The following is a 24,008-nucleotide window of genomic DNA, read 5'->3' as shown; positions in this document are numbered from 1 at the left end:
TCAGTTTTGTATTTTCTTACTTAATGTGTGGTAATCTTGATAACCAGAATTTCTGGTAAATCGTTTCTGCATGAACTTAAAAATTACCAAATGAATGGTTTAAATACTGCATGTTTTGGTTTTACTAAGCAGAATTATGGTTTTTTGTCTAGAAATGTCATTACCATACAGTATGGTAATTTTACCACATTTTTTTCCGCCATGAGAAAACAAGGGAACTCTTGGTTCAAGTATTTTTATTTTATTTTTTCATTTTACAACCGTCGTGAACAGCCAACCCAATTTATGGGCTTACGACCACTAATGATCAACTCCATTTTGCCTTGCAATTTCGAACCCGTTCCAGAAGACAACGGAACTCTTGGATCGAGTATTGGGAGAAATTTTCCTTCATAGAGAACTTTTTGATGGAACTCACCCGCATTTGCGTTACACGGAGAGGAAAACCACGAGAACATGCCATGGTTAGCCTGACGGCACTCTAATCTATGATCCGTCTACACCTGAAGATATTTCACGTCAGCACTGTGGTCGGTGCTAGCCTAAAACGGAATTCTTATCAACTGGGATTCGAACCCGGTTCGCCTCATTGGAAGGCGAACGCTCTATCTTCTGAATCATCGCAGCTCAATGGTTCAAGTATTGGAAAAAAATCTGTCTTCTATTTTAAGGATTTAACTCACATTTGCGTTACTTGAAAAGGAAAATCACGAAAATGTCTCAAGACTAGTCCCCTCACAAGGGGATTCTAACCCATGATCCTTCAATCACTGCGGTTATTTAATGTTAGAACTTTGATCGGTGTAAGCCAAGAGCAGAATTTGTATCGACCAGTCACCACTGAGATTCGAACCGATAGGTTACCTCGAGGCGAGTGCTATATCTCCTGAGCCGCTAATGATCACCTAAGTTTCTTTTCTCTAAATAATTTATTTTTATAGATTTGTTTTCATTCTAATTCTTATAACTATGTGATTTCGGTTTTTTAATTAACACAATAAACCATTTTTGTTTTATTTGATATTGATTTTTAATTAACACAATAAATCATTTTTCTCTTATCTACTTTTTTTCCCTCTCACTTGACATGAGCTAGTTTTTAGTTTGGGAAAAGTTAATGTTTAGGCATGGGTTAGTGTTATAGGTTTAAGTAAGTCTTACGTATAGTCATTTTTTGAGTATCATCTGATATTTGTTTTTACTGATACTTTTGAATGAAAATCATTCAAACTGAAAATACACTTTGTTCATTAGTGAATGAAATGATAGAAATCAATAAGCATTATAATAGAAGAAAAATGGAATTAAGAAATCATGCAAGAAAAATTATAATTTTTTTTCAATGTTTATGTCACAATAAAAAATTATTTCAGTCTCTATAACCAAGGCTTTTGGTTTAAAGTTAAGTCCAATGGATTGTGTGGTGTTGGGTGTTGAGTACGGCAAGAAATATACCCTATTTCTTCCACTCCTATATTTTATTAAACAAAAATTCTTAAAAGAAAATACAAAATTGCAACATATTTCTAAAAACATAAACTCGAATTCCATTGTATAAGTCAAAAGTTATTGGAGACAAAATAAAACGCTTTCACCTAACTCTCCATTATACAAAAGCTATCCAATTCTTATTTCAAAACGTAACAATCCTCCCACCGTTTTGATTGGAGGTTTACTTTACTAATCAAAACTAATTATATTTCTATGAGTAAAATGAATGAAAATTATAATGTTAAAATACTGTTCCGAAAGTCCAAGTTTTTCAGCTCAAAAATTTAATTGGCACTTTAATAAGTCTTCCACTTCTCGTTCTTACTGTTTTTCCAACTACCTGCAAGTCCTTCTCCGGTTTATTCTTGCATGCTTCATTATTTATTAGATTAGGTTCAGTGGGTGAGGAAATTTCGAGTGGGAAAATATTCTGCGCAGGCCTGACGAGTTCACAGGATGAAGTTTTAAGGCGAACCACTCGTACTTGCCCATCTTTACCAGGAAAAACATCTATTATTTTAGCCATTGGCCATAAAGTTCTTTTTTCTGAGCATTTTTGAGGAATCTTAGAATCCATGCCGTCATTCTTAAAATTTTTAAGTAACTCGAAAAATATGCTAGCATCCATGAATTTTCAGTGTTCTCGCAGGCAAGAGTTGCCACAACGGTTTTTCTCTGCTCTAAGTATATTTCCTCTTCATTTTCGATTGGGGTTGAATTAGGCCACTCTTCTTTAGGCTTGGACAACCAAAGTGGGCCCTCCCACCATTTAGTTTCCAGAAGCTTTGAAACAGTGCATCCCCTAGATGGCAAGTCAGCAGGATTACTAATACCAGGAACATGTCTCCAATCCTTGGAATCACTACATTCACGTATTTTCTTCACTCTGTTACAAACGAATGTTCCCCAGGGTAGGTCATTCTTCTTAATCCAGAACAAGGCAGTTGTTGAATCCGTCCAATAATATGTTTCATTTATTTCCAGAGTTAAACTTTTCGTGACGAATTCAGATAACTTAGCGCCAATATAACAAGCTAATAATTCAAGTCTTGGAATCGTAATTTTCCGCAGTGGAGAAACTCTTGACTTCGCCTGTAAAAGTTGCACTTTTATTTCATCTTGCGATTCATTTCTAAGAAAAATGGCAGTTGCGTACGAATATTTTGAAGCGTCAGCAAAAACATGCAAACCACACGAAATTCTATTAACTGCTGTTGCTTGGCGAGGAATTCTTACTGATGATAATAAAGGTAAATCCTCAAGCCAAACTAAGAATTCCTTTTGCAAATCTTCTGTCAATTCGGTATCCCAACTTAGTTTTTCTTGCCAACTTTTTTGTAGAATCAATTTTGGTATCAATGTGACTGGGCAACTAAATCCAATTGGATCAAATATTCTTTGAGCCACAGATAACACTGTACGCCGTGTGATTGGCATATCTTTCATCTTCATTTTTGGTACATCACAAAACAAGGAATCTTCTCGTTTGTTCCACAGTAATCCAAGTACTTTAGTTACTTCCTCTTTTTCTTCATCTTCATCATTATGTATTTTCGTATGCTCCCAGCATCTTAAGTCAAATTTTCCTTTGCCCATTATTTCGGTCGATTTATTGATGAAGTTCCGCAATTCCTCTTCAGTATTCACAGAAGTGACACAATTATCCACATAAAAAGAATATAATAACTTCTCGGCAATTTTAGAGTCAAACTGTCTCAAATGAAATTTGATAACTGCTCCAAGCAGAAACGGACTGCAGTTTACCCCGAACACTACACGACAATGTCTGAAAAGTTTTATTTCTGTTTTATTATCATCCTTCCACCACAAGAAACGTAAGTAGTCACGATCTTTATCATTTACTGAAATTTGAAGAAAGGCGCCTTTTATATCGGAAATTACCCCGATGCTGTTTTCTCTAAATTTTAGAATTATCACGGGTATCAGTTCCAGCAAATTTGGCCCCTTGGCTAAGCAATCATTTAATGAAAAAGATCCTTTCTGTTTGGCAGATGCATCAAAAACGGGTCTCACCGGAGTTGTTAAGCTGTTTTTAAAAACTGCTCGGTGAGGAAGGTAATGTGCACTATTGCCTTTAAGTTGTTCAGGGACTTCTTCTATAACACCTTCCTTACACCAATTTTCAAAAATTGCATTGTAGTCGAAAAATTTATTAGCTTCGTTAAGTTTTGTTGTAGCAGATAGTAATCTTTTTTCGGCTACTTTTCTATTGTCAGGCAAGATGTTGGCTTCTTTGATCCATGGCAAATGAATTTCATACCGTCCTTCAGAATTCAATTTAACTGTTCTTTCGAAGTGCACTTGGACTGCGTCCTCTATTTCCTTTTGATCTTTTATTTCACATGCATCTGTTATACCTATTGCTTCAAGCTTCCAAAGGTTTTCTATGTCAGTGGTCTGAGTTAATAGAGAAATCAAAACATTCGAAAGATTGGCGTCAATTACTGAGGGTTTCATTTTTCCCATAATGACCCATCCTAAATAAGTCTCTACTGCAGTTAAACCACACGCCAAATTGCACACTTTCCCAGTGTAAAGTTTTCCTGCTTCATCGGCTCCAATTAATAACTCAATAGGCTGTCGATGATTCCCAATATCACTAAGTGAGATGCCCTTCAGTACCATTTCCTGCATCCAAGGTCCATCATGAAGTCGTGGAACAAAACTGCAAATTTTATGTTGATCCAAAACATGCATATTACAACTATAACTATTTTTCAAATCGGTAACTTTAATAGAAAAAAGATTATGAATTTCGCTGCTTGATTTTGACCCTCCAAATAAGCTATGAATCAATGTTTGAGTATCAATTTGGCGAAATTTCAGTTCCTCAACAGTGCTCTTCAGAATATATGAGCGTTGAGAGCCAGTGTCAATTAATGCTCTTATAGCACGTTTTCCTTCTTTACACTCAATATTTACCATTAAAGTTTGAAGGAATATCTCTCCTGAACAGCAAGAATTCGCAAGTGTTACATTTTGGCATTCACTCGAATCAATTACTTTTTCATCTTTTACTTCGTGCTTGTTTGGCGATAATTCTGCACACATGATCGACCAATGTCTCTTAGCACAAATTAGACATTTAACACTTGATTTGCAATATTTTGCTTTATGTCCGAACTTAAGACATATAAAGCAAGTTTTCTTATTCTTAATTAGTTCTTGCTTCTGATGGTAAGCCAATTTGGCTGCCGTAAAACAATCTTTACTCTCGTGGTTTTTGTCGCAAAATACACACCTTCTATCTACCACAGTCCTCGAGCTTTTACTTCCAGAAAATAACTCATTTGCTGTTGGTATAAATATATCAGCTTCAGTCTTCTTTTCTTTCTTAGTACCAGCAGCAATAAATTTGAATCCAGTTCTCACTAAAGAAATTCGTTGTTCTCCTTCCCCTTCGTTTCTCAGAAACAATAGCAGTTGCTTCAATTTTTCACAATACGTATTTTCTTGAACCTTTGTTGTTGAATAACTCCTTAACCAAACTCTTAAAATCTCTTCAGGAATGCACGATTCAACCAAAGGGAATAACATTGCTGCGTATTTGTCACTGGTCATACCTATTGACTCTAAAGAACGAAGGTAGGATTCCAATTTATCGTATAAATGAGTTACATTTATTCTTCTCGGTTGTTCTGTGGCATTTTTAATAACTAGACTTAATAATTCTCTGACATAAAATTCAATTAACAATTCTTCACCACCAAATCTATTTTTTAAGCATTCAATAACCTTATCATAATTGTCAGCAGTGGCGGGGAAACTCTCCACGATTTCTCTAGCTCTGGAGCCAACTACGGTTGCTTGATATAAATAATGGAATTTATCTTCTTTTTCCATTTCTAGGTCATCGTGGATACGCTTAAACTGATTCCAGAATGTAAGCCAATCCTTAATGTCACCTCCGAATTGTTTCAATTCAATCTTGGGTAACTTTAATTTTCGTCTGCTTAGCTTTGGCGACGAACTAAAGGAAGCCAAGGAAGGTTCAACTTTCTTATTGAAATAGTCTGCAATTTCTACACGAGCGAGATCCATTTTTTCATTATACTCTTCGGTACTTGCATGTTCTATTTCAAATTCTTCCTCAGTATCAAACTTTTTTTCTAGTATTCTTGAGTCGAATTCATTTAATATTCCATAGAGTCGTTCTAACGTGGCACTTTTAGTTTTTAATACTTTATCATCTGGTAACTCTTTACTTAATTCTTCAAATAAAGTATTAAACGTTTTGGTAAAGGAAGCTCTAGTAGCTCCGCGTTTTCTTAATATTGCATCCATTCTTAACTATGATATCAAGTTTAACCTTTAATTTTGATCAATGAAATAAATCGCATAACAAATGTATTTACAGTAACTAACCTGTCACTATTGCCTCTTATCACGATTCGGGTCACCACAATGTTGAGTACGGCAAGAAATATACCCTATTTCTTCCACTCCTATATTTTATTAAACAAAAATTCTTAAAAGAAAATACAAAATTGCAACATATTTCTAAAAACATAAACTCGAATTCCATTGTATAAGTCAAAAGTTATTGGAGACAAAATAAAACGCTTTCACCTAACTCTCCATTATACAAAAGCTATCCAATTCTTATTTCAAAACGTAACATTGGGACTTAATCCCATGTTTTAGATTTACACTAGACTATATCCTGAAAACTGTGCAAATGCTCCATTAACTTTGAGGCAACCGTTGATGGTTCTACCAGGGTGATTCTATTCAGGTTGAACTGCAGTGTAGAACTTATAATTGTCAATAGAAGAAATTCTTAGTTCACTTTTTGAACTATGTCCTCTGCCTAAACCCAGAATGCGTTCCTTGATATTATACATAAAGAGCCATGCTGCACAATTGGAAGGAAATTGTGCTGCTTGGACAGGATTGGTTCAACAAGGAAAAAGAAGAAACTATTTTTTTTTCAGATGACAAATAAATAAACATATAGTTAAAATTTGTAAGTAAGCAAAAATATTGTTCTCTTGAATAATTTGGCAATTACTTAAATTTTACATAACACATCTCAAATTAAATTGATCACATTTGAAACCTTTTGAGCCCATGTTTGCTTAAACTATTGAAAAGTACCTACATTCTCAAAGCCCAAATTTATTTGTTTTATTTGAAATATTTATAAAAAAGATAAGGAAATGCATTCTTTGTATCATTTGTAATACTTTTACACTTCCAGAATACTCCTATTTATTCCTCACTTCCAGAATATTCCAAATTTATAACTTTGGGAATGTGTATCTGAAATAGTGAAAGCTTTTCCCTTATATAGATTTTTACAATTTCTATATTCAGTCTATATATATTTTGTAAGATTTATTTCTATGTTTAGATATGAAATGTATTTTTAAATGAAATTTCTTTAACAATAATTGTGAGTGTGAAAATTAAAATTAATAATTACTCAACAATAATATTAATAATTTTAAGAATTCAGTCAAAGTTTTAGTGGAGTATAGTTTGAAGTTGAAATTAAACATTTCAATGACCGACTCTACGAATTTTATGAGAAGGCTACTTTCGTTTCCAAATGTTCACTGTTCACTGTTAGAAATTTCTCGGAAAAAATAATTGAGTAACAATTTATGTAATTGTTATTTTACCATATCAAAACAAAGCAGTCAAATAACCATAAATAAGATAGTACTCAAACTGCTAACTGTGAGAAAAACCATTTATTAACTACTTTAACTGAATACCATTAAACTACCGAAATCTAGAAACTAGGCTCGCCTAATGAAGCCATCTAGTTTCCTGCAGCTGAGAGCATATTATAGGCGAAATAGAAAATCCATCAATCTCATGACAAGCAGAACGGAAGTTCGAGTCCAAACGATGACACCACAATGTTCCCTCCATTCCCTTCAACACATGAGGACTTTCCAGTGTCTTGCACTCTCCAATTTCTGATCCTGGACTGTAAGAATACGATACTCTCATTCATCCTTAGATGGCAGCACCATAAAGCTGCTTAATATTAAAAAGTCTAATATTTCCTATCTCTTACGATAGGTGAAACAACCAGATAAACTGATCAAATCACATTTCATGGTTCATTTGATAAAACACTACTCAATCTAAAACCAAATTTAAATTTTCTAATTTCTTTTTTATGGTTTTGAAACGATGATAGTTGTAAACGGTTAAAAATTGTATTCATGTTTGTTTAACCATACTAGATGTAAACGGCTTCAAAACAGTGAAATTAAAAACTGTTCTTTTCGGTAAACTTTGCAGATTGCTGCAGATTATTCTACCGTAATTTTAAAATGAAAATTCTAACGGTGCTGGGCCATTAAGAACTAGTACTGGTTCTGTCTGAGCGTTAAATTATTTTTTAATGTATTCCAAAAATTTATTGAAGAGTTTTCAGTATTTGAAATAAGCATGAAGGGAAACAACAGTAATACAAAATTATTTTTTTTCTTCAAATTTTGATGGAACAGTGAAAGAGCCATTTTGATAAAATGACGAGTTGAGGCAACCTAGTATGTTATTTAGTATGTTATTTATTCTAGTATGTTATTTAGGTCACGTGTTTGGCGTTATCAAAAATGTTAAATGAGGATTTTCTTTTAAGAAATGATTAATGATTTATGTTTTACTCATGATTCGAATTTTTTTATTAAAATTGAAACATTGCTCATTTATTAAATTATTTACACGAAATAGGTCAAAAATTTGTTTTTATCTCTTTAAATCGCAATACAAGATTAGCAATAACTAACGAGTTTTTCCTACCGATTCTATTAATAGGCCGATTTCTTCCGGGGGTCATGCCAATTAAGTTCCTTCTATACACTGTAAAAAATTCCGGATCAAATTCCAGTGCAAAGTACTCACTTTGAGTGCATCATCTGTAAAGTCTATTTTAAAGTAAAGTACAGTTTTACCGTAATGAAATATTATAACTTACTTTTTACAGTAATATTTATTTAATTAGAGTTATTCAGTGGTTATACTGTACTAATTAATTTATATTCTAAAAATGACTGTATATAGAAGTTTTTCTTCCGTAATATGTTCCGGTAAAAATAGATTTTATGGAAAAAAGTACCAACGCCCTGAGTGCCGATACTTTTACCGTAATTTAATACGTAATGTTTTTCAGTGTACGGTGATAGGTGGCAGAGCTCTATCCTTTTGTTTTAAATAAAGTTATAATTTCCACTTTAAATTTTAAATGATTCTTTTTTAAATTATTAGTTAGTATTTAAAACGACTTGGCTCTGTTCATATTAGGTATAATCATTGTAGAAAAAAATAAAGAAACTTGAAACTAAATATTTTCACTAGTTGCGATTTTCAGAAATTAATTAATTAAGACTAACTCATAGTAAAAAAAATTCGTTCTCATTTTCAAACTTTGATTTTATTGAATACAAGAGAAAATAGACGAAAATTTGTTATGAGAAAAAATATTCCTCTCAAAAATTTTAACGTGATTTCATTTTGTTTATTTATATTATCCTTTTCATAGAAATCTCATTTATTATGAGAAGGCTCATAAAAAAGGTTCATAACTTATATTTTTAGAACTTTCTGAAGATATTCTTGGAATTTTTAAGCTAATTGGAAATTGAATATCTAAATATATTAAAAAAATAAATTAAGCTCTTAGTTTTGATAATTAGAGCAAGTGAATCTCCTAGAATCTGATAAAATAAAAATACATTTTTTAAAATATGGCTTTCAGTAAATACTTTTATTATTAATAAAATAATTTGTAACGTTTTTGGATTGAATAAGCTTTGAAATATGTTTTTTTTTAATTATATTTTTTGATTTCAATATTCAATTATTATTTGAATTCAATATTCAATATTCAATTATTAAAATATCAGCAAATGAAATGGCTTATTAATTGAAAAGCAAACAAATTTACTTCAGAAAAATATCATCCCAACAGTTTAGGTAGGAGAGTGGTCAAGAGTTTTTGTCCGTTATGTTAATTTGACTTTTTGAGTTATTCACGATATCTTTCAAAGATTGAGATAAAGCTAAAAATATTTCTCTCATTTCATCATAATCCTTCGTATATTTTTAAATAATAATTGGAATTTTTTTTTGTTATTTACTATTTTTGTTATTTTAAGAATATTGAAAAATATTTTTGAAATGCATAGTACTCAACTTGAATTATTACATACTTTCAAATTGTTTAATTTTAAATGAATAAGACAGAGAATTTTAAATTGGATTTATTCAGCAGTTTTTTAAAAAAATGAAATTTAAAAACATGGCTCTACAGTAGAAATTTTGAAAACATGAAAGCTATAGAATGTAAATATGTTATAATAAGGATTCAGCAAGATATAAAATGTTATGGTATGCACTGTAAAAAATTCTGGATCAAATTATTTGTTAAAACTCCGGATCGTAACATGATCCGGAAAAATTCATTTTTCACCGGAACATGTTACGGAGCAAAAAAACCTGATATACCGTAATGTTTGCAGTAATAATTACCGACAGCTCGCTAAACCACTCTAATTAAATAAATGCTACTGTAAAAATTACGATATAATATTTTACAATAAAAATGGATTTTACGGATGATGCACACATTAGTGTACCGTGCAAGTGACAGGGGCACACACGCCACGGATTCAAAATTTTTAACTTGTCCGAAAAAAAAAATATAATGGTGAAAAAGGAATAATTTTAAGTATTTTTCAGCCAAACATTGCTTTATTTTTCTTTCTATTAGTGACCTTCATTTATCAAAAAAAAAAAAAAAAAAAAAAAAACACTTGCTTTTTTTTCACTTGTTATTCCCATTGGCTGAAAATGCAAATCATAGTCAAAGTTAGGAATTTCCTCAAAGTAACGTCCCACTTTCCTTTCCTCTTAAACTGGCCTTTATGCATATATTTTTTAATTGCAAATTCAATTTGTCCTTATTGCTGCCAAGTTTAGCACCTTTTTCACCTTATGTTTTCCAGGAAAAAATGGTTCCCTTCGTTTTCAGTGCTGTCTTCCATAATCCAAAACACCTTATTAGTGTTCCCTCATATATTGACGTATCCACTCATCTCAGCTGATTTGAAATACTTGGTTAAGGGGACTGGTTTACAATGTTTTAAGTTCTGTTTGAGTAACTGTTTGAAGATTATTACTCTTTTATTATTACTCGCACTTATTACTCTTTTATAGGGAAGTAAAGTAATATTAGTTACATTCCACTGATTTGAATGAATGTTCTTCTTCTTTTAAATTTTTCGAAGTACTCAAAATAACAAAAAAAAAAAAAAAACAATCTTAATAAATCATTAAAACACAAAACGCAATATTAAATAACAAAACAAAAACTCGTATTCTAATCTTATGTAAAATGTACCAAAAGTTTTAAAGTAAATGAAAAAAAGTTTCTATTCTTAAGTAAATAAAATTATGAAAAGCGTATGCTTGTGCTTATTAAAACATATTTTAGAGTTACTTCTATTAACTCACAATGGAAAGCTGCAATGAAAAAATTTGTATGCTTTTGCTAATTAAAAATATATTTCAGAATTAATTTCATTAACTCACAAGGCTGACTTTTTTCCAGAAGCAATTTTCACTACTTTAATTAGATTTTAAATTTAAAATGCAAAATAGCTTTTACAATACATTTGTTTATTTATATTTTTCAAGACAAGATATAGGCATTTTTGAAATTTAATTTTGATTACATGTTACATATCTCTGCAGTTGTAACACTCAATGTTTTCAGTATCTCTTGTGTTCTCAGTTGAAATCCTGTATAATTTTATAAAAATTAAATAAATAAAAATTTTGGAAAGGAATAAAAACTTAAAAATACAATATTATTTTTCGTGAATAATGATTCACAGATTTGATTGCCATCAACTTTTGAATGTTTTTATTTTTATTGCGTAACGTTACTCAAAATTTACTATTAATTAATTACAATTAATTACTATTAATTAATTACAATTAATTACTATTAATTAATTACAATTAATTACTATTAATTAATTACAATTAATTACTATTAATTAATTACAATTAATTACTATTAATTAATTACAATTAATTACTATTAATTAATTACAATTAATTACTATTAATTAATTAATAAATATTAAGAATTAAACAATAAAATATTTTTGTATAATGTTTCATTAAGCGCACTTTCCTTGATTAAACATAGCTTTTTAAGATGGATTTAGATTCCTTAATATTAAATCATGGGGATATCCGCAATCTTTGATATATAGTCCTAATAGAAAAAAATATGGAATTGAGATATTTACGGACGGATCCAGGTTAGTTTATAACGCCGAATACAAAGTGGGATGTGCATTCGTAATAAATGTCGATGGTGGTCTTGTAGAGTCTCACAACTTCAGACTTACACATTATTCAACAGTTTTCAAAGCAGAATTATGGGCGATACTTCAGTCACTCCACTGGATACACCAAAATAATATCAATAGCGAAACAAGCATCCATTCTGACTCATACTCCAGTCTTCAAGGTCTTAGCAACACAAACACGAATGATTACCTAGTTCAAATGATAAAAAATACTTACAAAAATATCACCAAATTCCACTGGATTAAAGCCCACAAAGGATATGAGGGAAATGAGGCAACTGATGGACAGGCCAAATTAGGTTGTCAAAAATCAACAATTGATCTATATTACATACCATCAAAACAGACAACAGGAACAGAACTTATGAAGAATAACCTTTTAACATGGCAGCAAAGATAGAATAAAGGATGATACAAAAGGTCGACGCACTTACCAATTTATCTCAAAAGTCAGCAATCGAAAAATCTACTCCAACTTCTATATCAATCAATTTCTAACTAACCATGGAGCCCATGGTAGTTAGTTATCAGTCAAAATTGTTCGGGAAAGACCCAAACTGCAAAGATTGCAAAACTTATGAAGATATCGAACACATACTTACTGTCTGTCCTGTTTATAATGATTTAATAATTAAATTTTTCCGGAGAAATTTCAACTTTGATACCATTAAAAGAAACTGGAACTAAAAGAAACTAAAAGGAATTGAAGAGATTTTTAAAAGCATTTTTGAAAACAGAAAGGAGGATCTGGCCTAAATCGATCCTTCAACAGTATTCCCTGGATGCCCCGAAATGGGGTGGGACAGGATAAAGACGAACTAACTATAGTCCTAATAGTTAAATCAGATAAGCGGCTAAAATTTCGAGCACTTTAATGTCAATTTCGATTTTTACTTATTTCAGATTATCTTTGGAAATATTTAAGCAAATTACAAAATGTTTGCTTTTAATTATAAAACTTATTCTTAACTAAGATAATTTATGACAATTATTTAATTTTATGCATCTGCTTGCTTAAAATTTTTCTTGCACAAAAAAATTTTAAAACACAAAAAAATTTTTCTTTTAAAAAAAATACAAAAGTTGAATGTTGTTCAAATAGTTTCTGAGAAAAGAATCTTGTTAAAATTTTCAGGAGTCGGAGTCCGATTAGATTTTGTCTTTGCTATTTAAAATTAAATAGATAGTAAAAAAAGGAGAGAACTGATGCGGGATATATATATATATATATATATATATATATATATATATATATATATATATATATATATATATATATATATATATATATATATATATATATATATATATATATATATATATATATATATATATATATATATATATATATATATAGATACACACATATAGATACACATCGATGACTATTCCAAAAGTCTAAGTTTAACACATTTAAAGATAAAATGGTGTTTAAGCAAGGCAATTTAAAAATTCTTAAATTCTGTTGCTTTGTTAGGTATTGAAAAGTAAAAAAAAAGGTAAAGAGAGTTAAAGAAAATTTAAATTAAGTTTCAAAATCATTATAGAAAGATGTTTATTATATTCATAATGTTCTTTATATGTATGTATGTATTTTATAAATGCAGAATCTAATTTAAATCTGCCGATATATATTTTAAAGATCAAACATCTGTGTTTAACAGGAAGAAAAATTGATGTGTAAGCAAAGTAATTTGAAAATTCTTAAATTCTGTTGCTTTGTTAGGTAATGAAAAATAAAAAAAAGGTAAAGGGAGTTAAAAAAAAATTAAAATTAAGTTTTAAAATCGTTATAGAAAGATTTTTATTATATTCATAATGTTCTTTATATGTATGTATGTATTTTATAAAGGAAGAATTTAATTTAAATCTGCCGATATATATTTTAAAGATCAAACATCTGTGCTTAACCGGAAGAAAAAATGTGTAAGCAAAGTAATTTAAAAATGCTTGAATTTACAGATTTTTACTCATAGAAAATTTAAAACGAAAAATAAAGATCGTTAAAGTGATTAAATGTGATTTAAATATTTTTTAAGTAAAGTCTTTAGGCGCAAATTAAGTTCTCTAATGAGCTGTAATGTAAAAATGCACGCAAGTTTTTAATAATTTAAGATTTAAAAAAAGATGACCAGATTATTAGTTTTAATGTCTAGAATTGAATTATTATACTAATCCTTAATACTTCATCATCATTAAAATTCAAGGACAATTAAAAAATAGCTTTATTATTGTCTTGCATGTAACAATTTACTTACTGTTGAAAAATGTTACAAATAAAGAAAATATGGTAAATTAGCACTATTTAAAGAATTACTTATTAAAGAAGTAAAAAAAATTAAAACAAGTATAAAATAAATCTCTTGGTTAAAATGGTTATCGCAATGGAATATCTCTTAATTAAAATATAAATTATGTTTGTTATGTTTTTAAAATTTTCGGCAGAATCTTTTTGCATGTTTAGTTTTTAAAGAATTTGTTGTAAAAATGAATTAAAACAGATAATCATTTTCAGATAATTATATATTTTTAAAAAAATGTTTTAACAATGTTTCTGAAACATGTAATAAAACCATAATAATTAACTATGTAAAAGAAAAGTTGAATCAGAGTTTAAAAACTGCAATTTTCAATTGTAATAAGAATAAGAAAACAGTTACATTTTAGTCTAGACAAAACTTAAAACAACTTGAGACAGAAACTTGAATGCTCGTTATTTTATAGGAACATGCGGTAAACTTTTACGACTAAAAGAATTTTATAGCAAAAGAAATGCAGCCTAAATTTATTGTAAATATAAAATGGGATTTTTTTCTGTTGTTTAATTTAAAAAAATAGTTTCTATTTTTAATATTATTTACTTTGGTTTAATTTTTCGGTGGCTGTTTGTTACTATTGAAAAATATTCTACCTTTCTAATGGAGAACAATTTTGCTTGTAACATAGAGAACATTGTAACTGTTACACTGCAAAAAATTCCGAATCAAATTACTGCAAAACGTACTGGTAGCCTGAGTGCAGCATCCGTAAAATCTATTTTTGTCATAAAATTTTCTACTATTTTATTTTAAAGTAATTAAATTAAAAAAATAAAGCTGATAGAGTAATAAAATAGAGTAAATATTTTAAAGTAATTTTTATTTAATTACAATAATATGCTTATTTTTTCAGAAAATATTACTGTCAAAATTATGGCACACTGTTAGAGATTTTTTGAAACAAATAGTTAACTAACAATTTATTTAATTGTTACTTTACTATATTCGAACAAAACAGTCAAATACCCATAAATAAGTTGGCAATCAAACTGTTAACTGTGAGAAAAACCATATATTAACTGTTTTCATATACTATGGTTAGACAACCGGAATTTTAAGGCACCAACTAGGCTTACTTAATGGAGTTACTTAGTTATTTGCAGATGGGAACATATCATAGACGAGAGGGTTAATCTGTCATTTTCGTGACTGACAGAAACAGGGATCGAGTCCCGGCGTTGACACTACAACATTTCGTCCATTCTGTTCAGCACATGAAGAGTTTCTCAGATTCTTGCACTTACCAATTTGTAACCTTGCCTTTTAGAATATAATACTCTCATTCACCCATGTGGCAGAGAAAAAATTCTGCTGAACCATCTCCTATGTCTTGTTGAATTTCTTTCTTTTTTTTTTACTGTTTTGAAGCATACTAGTCGTCAATAATATGTTCAAAATGCCGTATAGTTTTGTTTTCATGGTTTTTCAACCGTACTATTTGTAAACGATTTCATAACCGTGAGGTTGAAAAATGTTTTTTTTCTGTGAATTTTACTGTTAATTGGATGGGCAGACAGCGGAAGGTTCTGTGGCGTTGCGGTTTGATTTGAAAAGTCCGAATCTACGAATCTCTGACGTTGGAATACGTCGCTTTCAGCCGATAATTGTTGTACGACGTAGACCTCACACCTGAACGCAGATTTTCTCGGAGTATATGCGTGAAGTACGAAATCGGCGAAACGCGCACAGGATGTATTCTGATATATCTTGGCTACCTCTCCACAGCTCTCTCTCTCCGTCGGTTCGTGAGTAACTAGCTAGCAGTTAGGCATGTTCCTGCCGGCTACTCATTTGCAGCTTTTTCTATGCTGCTTGAATGTTACTAAAATTGTTACATTTTATTTGTGTTAAAATGTTTAGTTAAATTTACCAAGTTCTTTAGATAGTTGTTAATAAAGATAGTTGTTTGTTTGAACTGGGAGTGTTGTTTATGGAGTGACACGGCATAAATCTGTAGTTCTTTATCATGAACATTTTCACTTGGAAAGTTATACGTACTAGAGTTGGAGTCAGATTTCTTCCCAGAGTTCAATTGGGATTCTACCAAATATATCAACCTCTACAAGTGGTGACCCGGACGTAGAAGTTGTGACACCCTTCTGAATGAAAGAAAATGTGGATTCTTGGATTACTATTTTTATTGAACGTGGCTGGCTACCTGGTACGCAGTGAGTAGTTATTTTCTGGTTAATGTTTCTCTTTTTCAGAGCTGTGCATGTGCCATTTTTATAGGTTTTAATGTTTCTATGCACTAGTGCAATTTAAATTTAAACCTATTGAATTTAATTAAATTCTTATGGACTTTTAAACAAATGAGTTAAGCAATACAATTTGAGTTTGAATTCATAAAGCACAATGTAAAATTGAATTAATGCTTACGTAAACTATTCATATTTTTTCTTGAGTAATGTACCAGTTTTTAATACATTTTCAAAGGCATTTAAATAGTTAACTTTATAGTATAATGGCCGAAAACGAAATAGCCAGAGTTGCATTTTGAGCCCCATCCGTTTGAAAAAACGAAATAAATTTATGGTTTCTTCAAGTAGAATCAAATTTTGTGATGTCGGGAATTGAAAAAGAAGTAACAAAATTTCACTGCGTTGTTGCAGCGTTAGATATGGAAGTTCTTTCTTATGTAAAAGATATCGTTGAGGTTTCACCTACAGATAATCTATACACGGTTCTTAAGGAACGTATTGTAAAACATTTTACACAGTTCGAAAGTTCACGATTGAGGACTTTGTTACAGGAATTGTATTTAGACGAGAAAAAAACAACACAATTATTACATGAAATGAGATCGTTAGCTGGTAGTCAAATATCTGACGATGTTTCAAAACATTGTTTATTCAGTGACTTCCTATTAATATCCAACAAATATTGTCAACGCCGGCCTGGTGGCCGAGCCGTTAGCGTGCCTGACTGCGAAGCCATAGGCTGCGGGTTCGAATCCTGCTCTGGGCATGGATGTTTCTCTCTCTCTCTCTCTTTGTGCTGTCCTCTGTTGTGTGTGTGCATGATGTGTGAATGTGGCCCACCCTATAAACGGGTTTGTGGCAGTGTGGCGTGGGCAGTGTTGCTCGCCTCCGTGACTTTGGTTCACAGGTGCCCACTGGGTAACGCCAAATAAGCAACAATTCTGGCATAGTATAGGAAAAAGATTCAAATTCAGTGCCAGCCATTGGAAAAAAAATATTGTCAATTAGTAAAGACAAACTTGATGATTTGGCTCAAATCGCGGATAAAATAAACGAAGTTTCTTGTTTCGGTACTTCGAGTACAGAGCATAATATTTCTTCCGTTGATTTAAAAGGGTTACAATCTCAAATTTCTGAACTTTCCGAGAAAGTTGAAAAATTGACTTTTCGACAAAAAAGTTACAATAGAAGTAAATTTCGTCAACGGTCTGGTTCAAGACCTCGTTCGAATTCGAATAATGTCAATAACACTTCGGAAAAGCAGTATTGTTGGTACCATTTTAAATTTGGTAAAAATGCTAAAAAATGTGTCTGTAAATGTTCATACTCGGAAAACTGAATTCTGCTTCCGTTTCGGTGACGACAGATAGTGGGTTAAAGTTCAGTCGCCTCTACATAATTGACCGAAAATTAGGTTTTAATTTTCTAGTTAATACTGGCGCGTCAATATCAGTTTTTCCTCGTGACCCACACATTCATAAGCAACTGACTACGGAGATAGCAATCTTCGCTGCGAACGGAACCAAAATAAATACATACGGTTTTCGTAGATTAACGTTAGATTTTGGCTTAAAAAGGCAATTCATATGGAATTTTGTTATTGCTGATGTAGTACGACCTATCTTGGGTGCAGATTTTTAGAATTTTTTGGTTTATTGGTTGACATATAAAATCACAAATTGATTGATAGTACTTTGAGATTTTCAGCTAAGGGTACACGAGTTCGTGGATAATCATTAGGTTTAACTACGATTTACGGAAATACTGAGTATCATAAGCTTTTGTCAAAATTTCCCGGTATTACAAATCAATCTTTTCTAAAAAGTCCTAAAAAGCACAATTTTACTCATTCTATCATTACAAGAGGTCCACCGGTTTGTGCAAAGGCTCGACGTTTAGCTCCATACAAACTTAAAGCAGCTGAAAAAGAGTTTGACATTCATTTAGAACAGGGTATAGTTTCTCCTTCAAATAGCCCATGGTCTAGTCCCATTCATTTAGTTAAAAAAAAGAAGGATAAATGGCGTGTATGCGGCAACTATCGATTCGGTCACTTTAGAGGACCGTTATCCCATACCGCATATTCAGGATTTTTCATCTGGCTTAGCTGGTAAAACTATATTCTCAAAAATTGACCTAGTAAAAGCTTACCACCAGATCCCATTAGACAAGGATTCAAAATCTAAAAGTGCGGTAATAACACCTTTTGGTCTTGACGAATACAATTGCATGCGTTTTGGATTATCAAACGCAGCGCAAACTTTTCAAAGGTTTATTTATCAAATTCTACGCGGATTAGATTTTTGTTACGCATATTTAGATGGCGTGTTAGTCGCTTCCGAAACTGAAAGTGAGCATATGATGCAATTGGAACAAATTTTCGAGCGGTTGAACTCGTTCGGTATTGTTTTAAATATCGAAAAATACGTGTTCGGCCAAAAGGAGTTACAATTCTTGGGATTTCCTGTTAATGCTCAAGGTATTTCACCTCTACCTGATAAGGTAACTGTTATTCAAAATTTTCCCTTGCCAGAGACTGTTGAGGAATTGCGCCGTTTCTTAGCTATATTAAATTTCTATCATAGATTTTTAAAAAACGCTGCTACTCTTCAGGCCCCCCTACATGATCTTTGTAAAACTAAGAAAAAAAGGGATAAAACTCCGATCACTTGGTCAGAGACAAACATTAAAGCTTTCGACGCTTGTAAAGAGTCTTTTGCGAATGCGGTAACATTAGCGCATCCGATAGTAAATGCGGAAATTACATTAATGGTAGACGCTTCAGATATTGGCATTGGAGCAGTTTTGCAACAGATTGATAACGATGTTGTACAACCATTAGCGTTTTTTTCACGCAAACTTACAACTATCGAACGTAACTATAGTACATATGATCGTGAGTTACTTGCAATTTATAGCTCTGTGAAGCATTTTAAACATAAGTTAGAAGGACAAAAATTTCACGTTTACACTGATTACAAGTCATTGACGTATGCGTTTTGTAAAAATAATGGTAATAACTCGCCTCAACAAGTAAGACACCTCGAATACATTTCTCAATTTACTACAGATATACGTTTAATTTGGGGAAACGAAAATTTAGTGGCAGACGCACTTTCCAGAGTTTCTGAAATTCCTATATCTGATAATATTAATTATGAGGAAATGGCACGTGCACAGTCTTCTGGGGATGAGTTGCATGAGGCTAAGAGATCAGAGGTTTTGAAGCTCAAGCCTTTCGTATTCACGTCAGATGGTTTAGAACTATGGTGCGACACGTTCACTGGAAAGGTACGTCCTTACGCACCTCAAGCATTTCGAAAAGTAGTTTTCGAAAGCCTTCATAACTTATCTCATCCAGGCAACTGTTGACTTGATCCGACAAAGATTTGTCTGGCATTCCTTAAAAAAAGACGTCTCGGAATGGACAAAATCCTGCTTGCAGTGTCAGAAATCTAAGGTTCAACGACACACAAAGTCTGAACCTGGCATTCATCCTCTTCCACGATGTCGTTTCAGTTTCAGCCATGTCCATATAGATATAGTAGGTTCCCTACCTCCATCTAAAGGATACAGGCATTGTCTGACATGTGTTGACAGATATAGCCGATGACCAGAAGCATTTCTAATGCCAGACCGGACAGCAAATACCGTGTCTGAGATTTTCTTTTCTGGGTGGATAGCTCGCTTCGGCGTACCAGATGTAATAGTGTCCGATCAAGGCACACAGTTCGAAGGCAATCTATTCCGAGATTTGACTCGATTTCTTGGGTGTGAAAAGAGACGGTCCACAGCATACAGTCCCTCATCAAACGGAATCGTGGAACGATTCCACCGGCAACTCAAGAACGCTATCAAATGTCACGCTACTGACCGCTGGAGTGAAGTTCCACCAGTAATTCTTTTGGGCATTCGTTCCAGTTTGAAGCCTGATATCGGCGTTTCAGTAACAGAGTCAGTTTACGGCTGTTCTTTAAGACTGCTGGAGAATTTTTTAGATGTCATACAACTGATTTATCACAGTATTATGATTTCCTAAAGGTTTTACGGGAATACATGAACAGATTGCGTCCTGCTCCAACATCTCGCCACTGCCACAAAGAAATTTTTGTGCATAAGGATTTATTATCGACAAGTCATGTTTTTGTTCGACAAGACTGCGTGCGCAAGCCCTTACAGCAACCGTACGATGGACCTTAAGAGGTAGTACAGCGTAATGAAAAATTTTTGCAAATACGACAGTATTGTGACATTATTTCCAGGTCCAAAATCTTACCAGTATCAACAGAAATAGCTGACACACAACCATTTAGGGAAGTATGTCCTCTTCGTTGCCAACTACCATCAACAGAAACACCACATGAATCCATGCCTTTTATCACTTTTACTTCCTCCGATGCCTGTTTCATATTTTTCTTACTAGCAGCAACCACATCATCCAGAAGTTTTTTTTCATTCTGTCTAAATGCATTTTTAGCAATGAAAGGCAAATTCAGGCTGAAGAGCAACTTTTTTCCAGCAGAATAGCCCTTCCCAATTAGGCGAAGTCCCAGTACAAGAAGTTCGTTCAAATTATTTTGCTTATCAGTCTTTGAAGTAGAAGAAAATCCTGTGATAAATCCACATTTACAAGAAATCGAAAAATTGGAACAAATTCCAAATCTTGAATCTTCGGCCAATTTCAATCCATCGCCAAAGCATACTGGACAGCACAGAACAGCAATCGCAGAAATTAAAGATGAAATACTAAATATTCTATTTCCATGTGAATTATTTGCATTGTCAGTCAAGAAAGAAAGGTCTTCTTCAATTTTATCTAAGCTTAGCTTTGAAGCACTAGCAGTATTTACTGTATCACTGCTATTTGCATCAGCAGTTACATTGCAAGTTTTGGTGTGTCGATTGCCGTGAAAAGATATCTTCTTAGATCGTTTTTTAGAAGCTCTAGCTTTTACCATACTTCACTAGTAAAGAAAAAAACTAAAAATAACTAAAAAAGTATCAAATTATATCGAAAAAATTTCAAAATATAACTAGAATCTTGTTCAAGAACGGAATGTAAAGCGCGTGAATCTATCAGAAAACAAAATATGTCAACATCATAGCAGTTGCCATTCAAATCATATTTCTTTAAGAAAAATCATTAATAAATATTTTCCAGATGCATTTCAATGCAATTATAATTATTATTAATATTATTTTACGGCTTTTTACTGTAAAGAAAACAAAAAATCAAGGCGTAACAACTTTGTTTACATTAAATTCTGTCACTTTTTATTCACTTCCGGTTTTTCAGAATGTGACTTCCGGTTTTTAAATCGGCTATAACTTTACAAATAATTATCAGAAAATTAAAAGTAAAAAATTTTTGGAATCTTGAAAGTTCATACTTTTTAAAAATGTATTAAACAGAAAATCGATTTTTTGGTCGAAATCGCTCATTTCATGGTAGGCAGTCGCCTTAAAGATAAAGAGGTCAGCATGGGTTTTAACAGCCTAAAATCTGCTTGCATTTTGAGTGGAGTTGTTGACAATGCAAGATAACTCCATTCAAAACGCACTGTCCATTTTTCATAACCTTAAAGCTGATGTACCGTATTATGTTTATAACTACACATACACTGCTACTGTTACATTGCTTGTAATTGTTTTTTTTTCGTCTTTCAGACAGGAGGGGGAGTACCTGTGGAGTTGCGGTCTGATTTGAAAAGTCCGAATCCACGAATCTCTGACGTTGGATTACGTTGCTTGCTGCCGATAATTGTTGTATGACGTAGACCTGACACCTGAATGCAGATTTCCTCGGAGTATATGCGTGAAGAACGAAATCGGCGAAACGCGCATAGGATGTATACTGATATATCTTGGCCGCCTCTCCACAGTTCTCTCTGTCCGTCGGTTCGTGAGTAACTAGCTAGCAGTTAGGCATGTTCCTGCCGGCTACTCATTTGCAGCTTTTTCTATGCTGCTTGAATGCTAAAATTGTTACATTTTATTTATGTTAAAATGTTTAGTTAAATTTACCAAGTTCTTTAGATAGTTGTTAATAAAGATAGTTGTTTGTTTGAACTAGGAGTGTTGTTTATGGAATGACATGACATAAACCTGTAGTTCTTTATCATGAACATTTTCACGTGGAAAGTTATACGTACTAAAATTGGAGTTAGATTTATTCCCAGAGTTCAATTGGGATTCTACCAAATATATCAACCTCCACAGTTCTTTTATCATAATTTTACAATGAAAATTCTAACAGTGTATATCACATTTTTGGTCGCATAATATTTTACTGCAAAATATACCAGCACGCTGCATGCCATTACTTTTAACCGTAATTTAAACCGGAATTTCTTACAGTGTACTAGTATATCCGAATAAGATTAGACATTGTGGTTAGTCGAAAAGTTGTCAAAATTTAGTGCCGTTTATAAAATTCAAATTTGACGATAAAATGGCCATTAAAATTCTGCTTGTAGTTGCCGAAAAGCGATTAAACTTGTGTTGTCCTCAGACGTGGAATTTTAGTTTTGAACATTCTAACTAGTCAGTTGTAGAAAATTAAAATTGAATACATTTTTGACGATAACACGGCACTAAATTTACAGCACTTAATTTATACTTAATTCAAAATGACACTTAATTTAAAATGACAAATAACTTCACCACTAGGCTGAGATTATTTTAATGATTAAACTTTATGGCTTCATTCAGCACAAAGCTCTGAACTAGTATTCTAAAAAGACGTGTAAAAGTGAAAGATTCGTTTGCTCATAAATTCCATTGTGTGATAATGAAGCAATAATTTCTGTTTTCAGTGATTATAATGCTCACATATTTTATTATCAGGCTAGAAGATTCAATGAAGATTTGAAAACTCTAGTTTGTAGGAGAATTTCAATCTCACAGAGGATGAGAATTCATGAAAAACGTATTAATTTGAAAATATTAGCTTTGAAGTTTTCTTAATTTTTTATGTGACGGCAAAAATTAATAATTATTCTCTTCACTACTGAAGTATGAAAGATTATAGCAAAACAAATATTTTACAGTTCTGAATTTCTATTTTATTGCCATAAGTCACAATAAGATAAATAAAATACAGCCAATAATTTTAAGACCACATACGTAGACTTCAGCTTTCAACTAAGTAAAATAGGATAAATATTTTAAATATTATTTTGGACTCAAAATAAAAACAAACAGGCATAATGACATATTAATTTATATTTAAATACATCCATTAATAGATTTATCACAGTATATTAATCACACTTTCTATATTACAATATATATAAATAAAAGAAATTAGCTAGAATTGTTAATGAAAATTTTTAACTAAGCATAAAAATACGTAGACGATTTCTCTGTTAAAGAGAGTAAATAGTACCATTTCTGAATTATTTAGAAATGTACTTTTAGAATGTACAAAAAGAAAATCTCAATATACGTTTCAGTATGCTAATTGCGTATAATTTAGTATGTTATGCTAATGTGTTTCAGTATACATTGAATGTGCTAATTATTTCGGGCAGACAACGTCTACAGAAATGTAATTTTTAAGAATGAAGTTAAAATTGTTTCGACAGATTTGGATTCTTAAACCTTAAAAATAGACAGAAGCTGAAATTTGGAAA

General features: G+C 31.8%; 1 protein-coding gene across 1 annotated transcript; it reads right to left on the bottom strand.

Moving 5' to 3' along the window:
- Nucleotides 1–2,004: 2,004 nt before the first annotated feature.
- On the bottom strand, nt 2,005–5,796 carry LOC147807254 (uncharacterized). The gene has a single exon (XM_087168848.1). The coding sequence runs from the start codon at nt 5,794–5,796 to the stop codon at nt 2,005–2,007; it is 3,792 nt and encodes a 1,263-aa protein (XP_087024974.1).
- Nucleotides 5,797–24,008: the final 18,212 nt, after the last annotated feature.

This window comes from Parasteatoda tepidariorum, chromosome 7, assembly GCF_982258835.1.
Source record: "Parasteatoda tepidariorum strain Cologne lab strain chromosome 7, Ptep-v5.0, whole genome shotgun sequence".
Lineage (NCBI taxonomy): Eukaryota > Metazoa > Arthropoda > Arachnida > Araneae > Theridiidae > Parasteatoda > Parasteatoda tepidariorum.
Note: the sequence above shows the minus strand (reverse complement) of the source record. Positions and strands in the feature narration are given on the sequence as shown.

Excerpts from the sequence above, each read along its gene's own strand:
- LOC147807254 (XM_087168848.1), bottom strand. The coding sequence starts at position 5,796 with ATGGATGCAATATTAAGAAAACGCGGAGCTACTAGAGCTTCCTTTACC.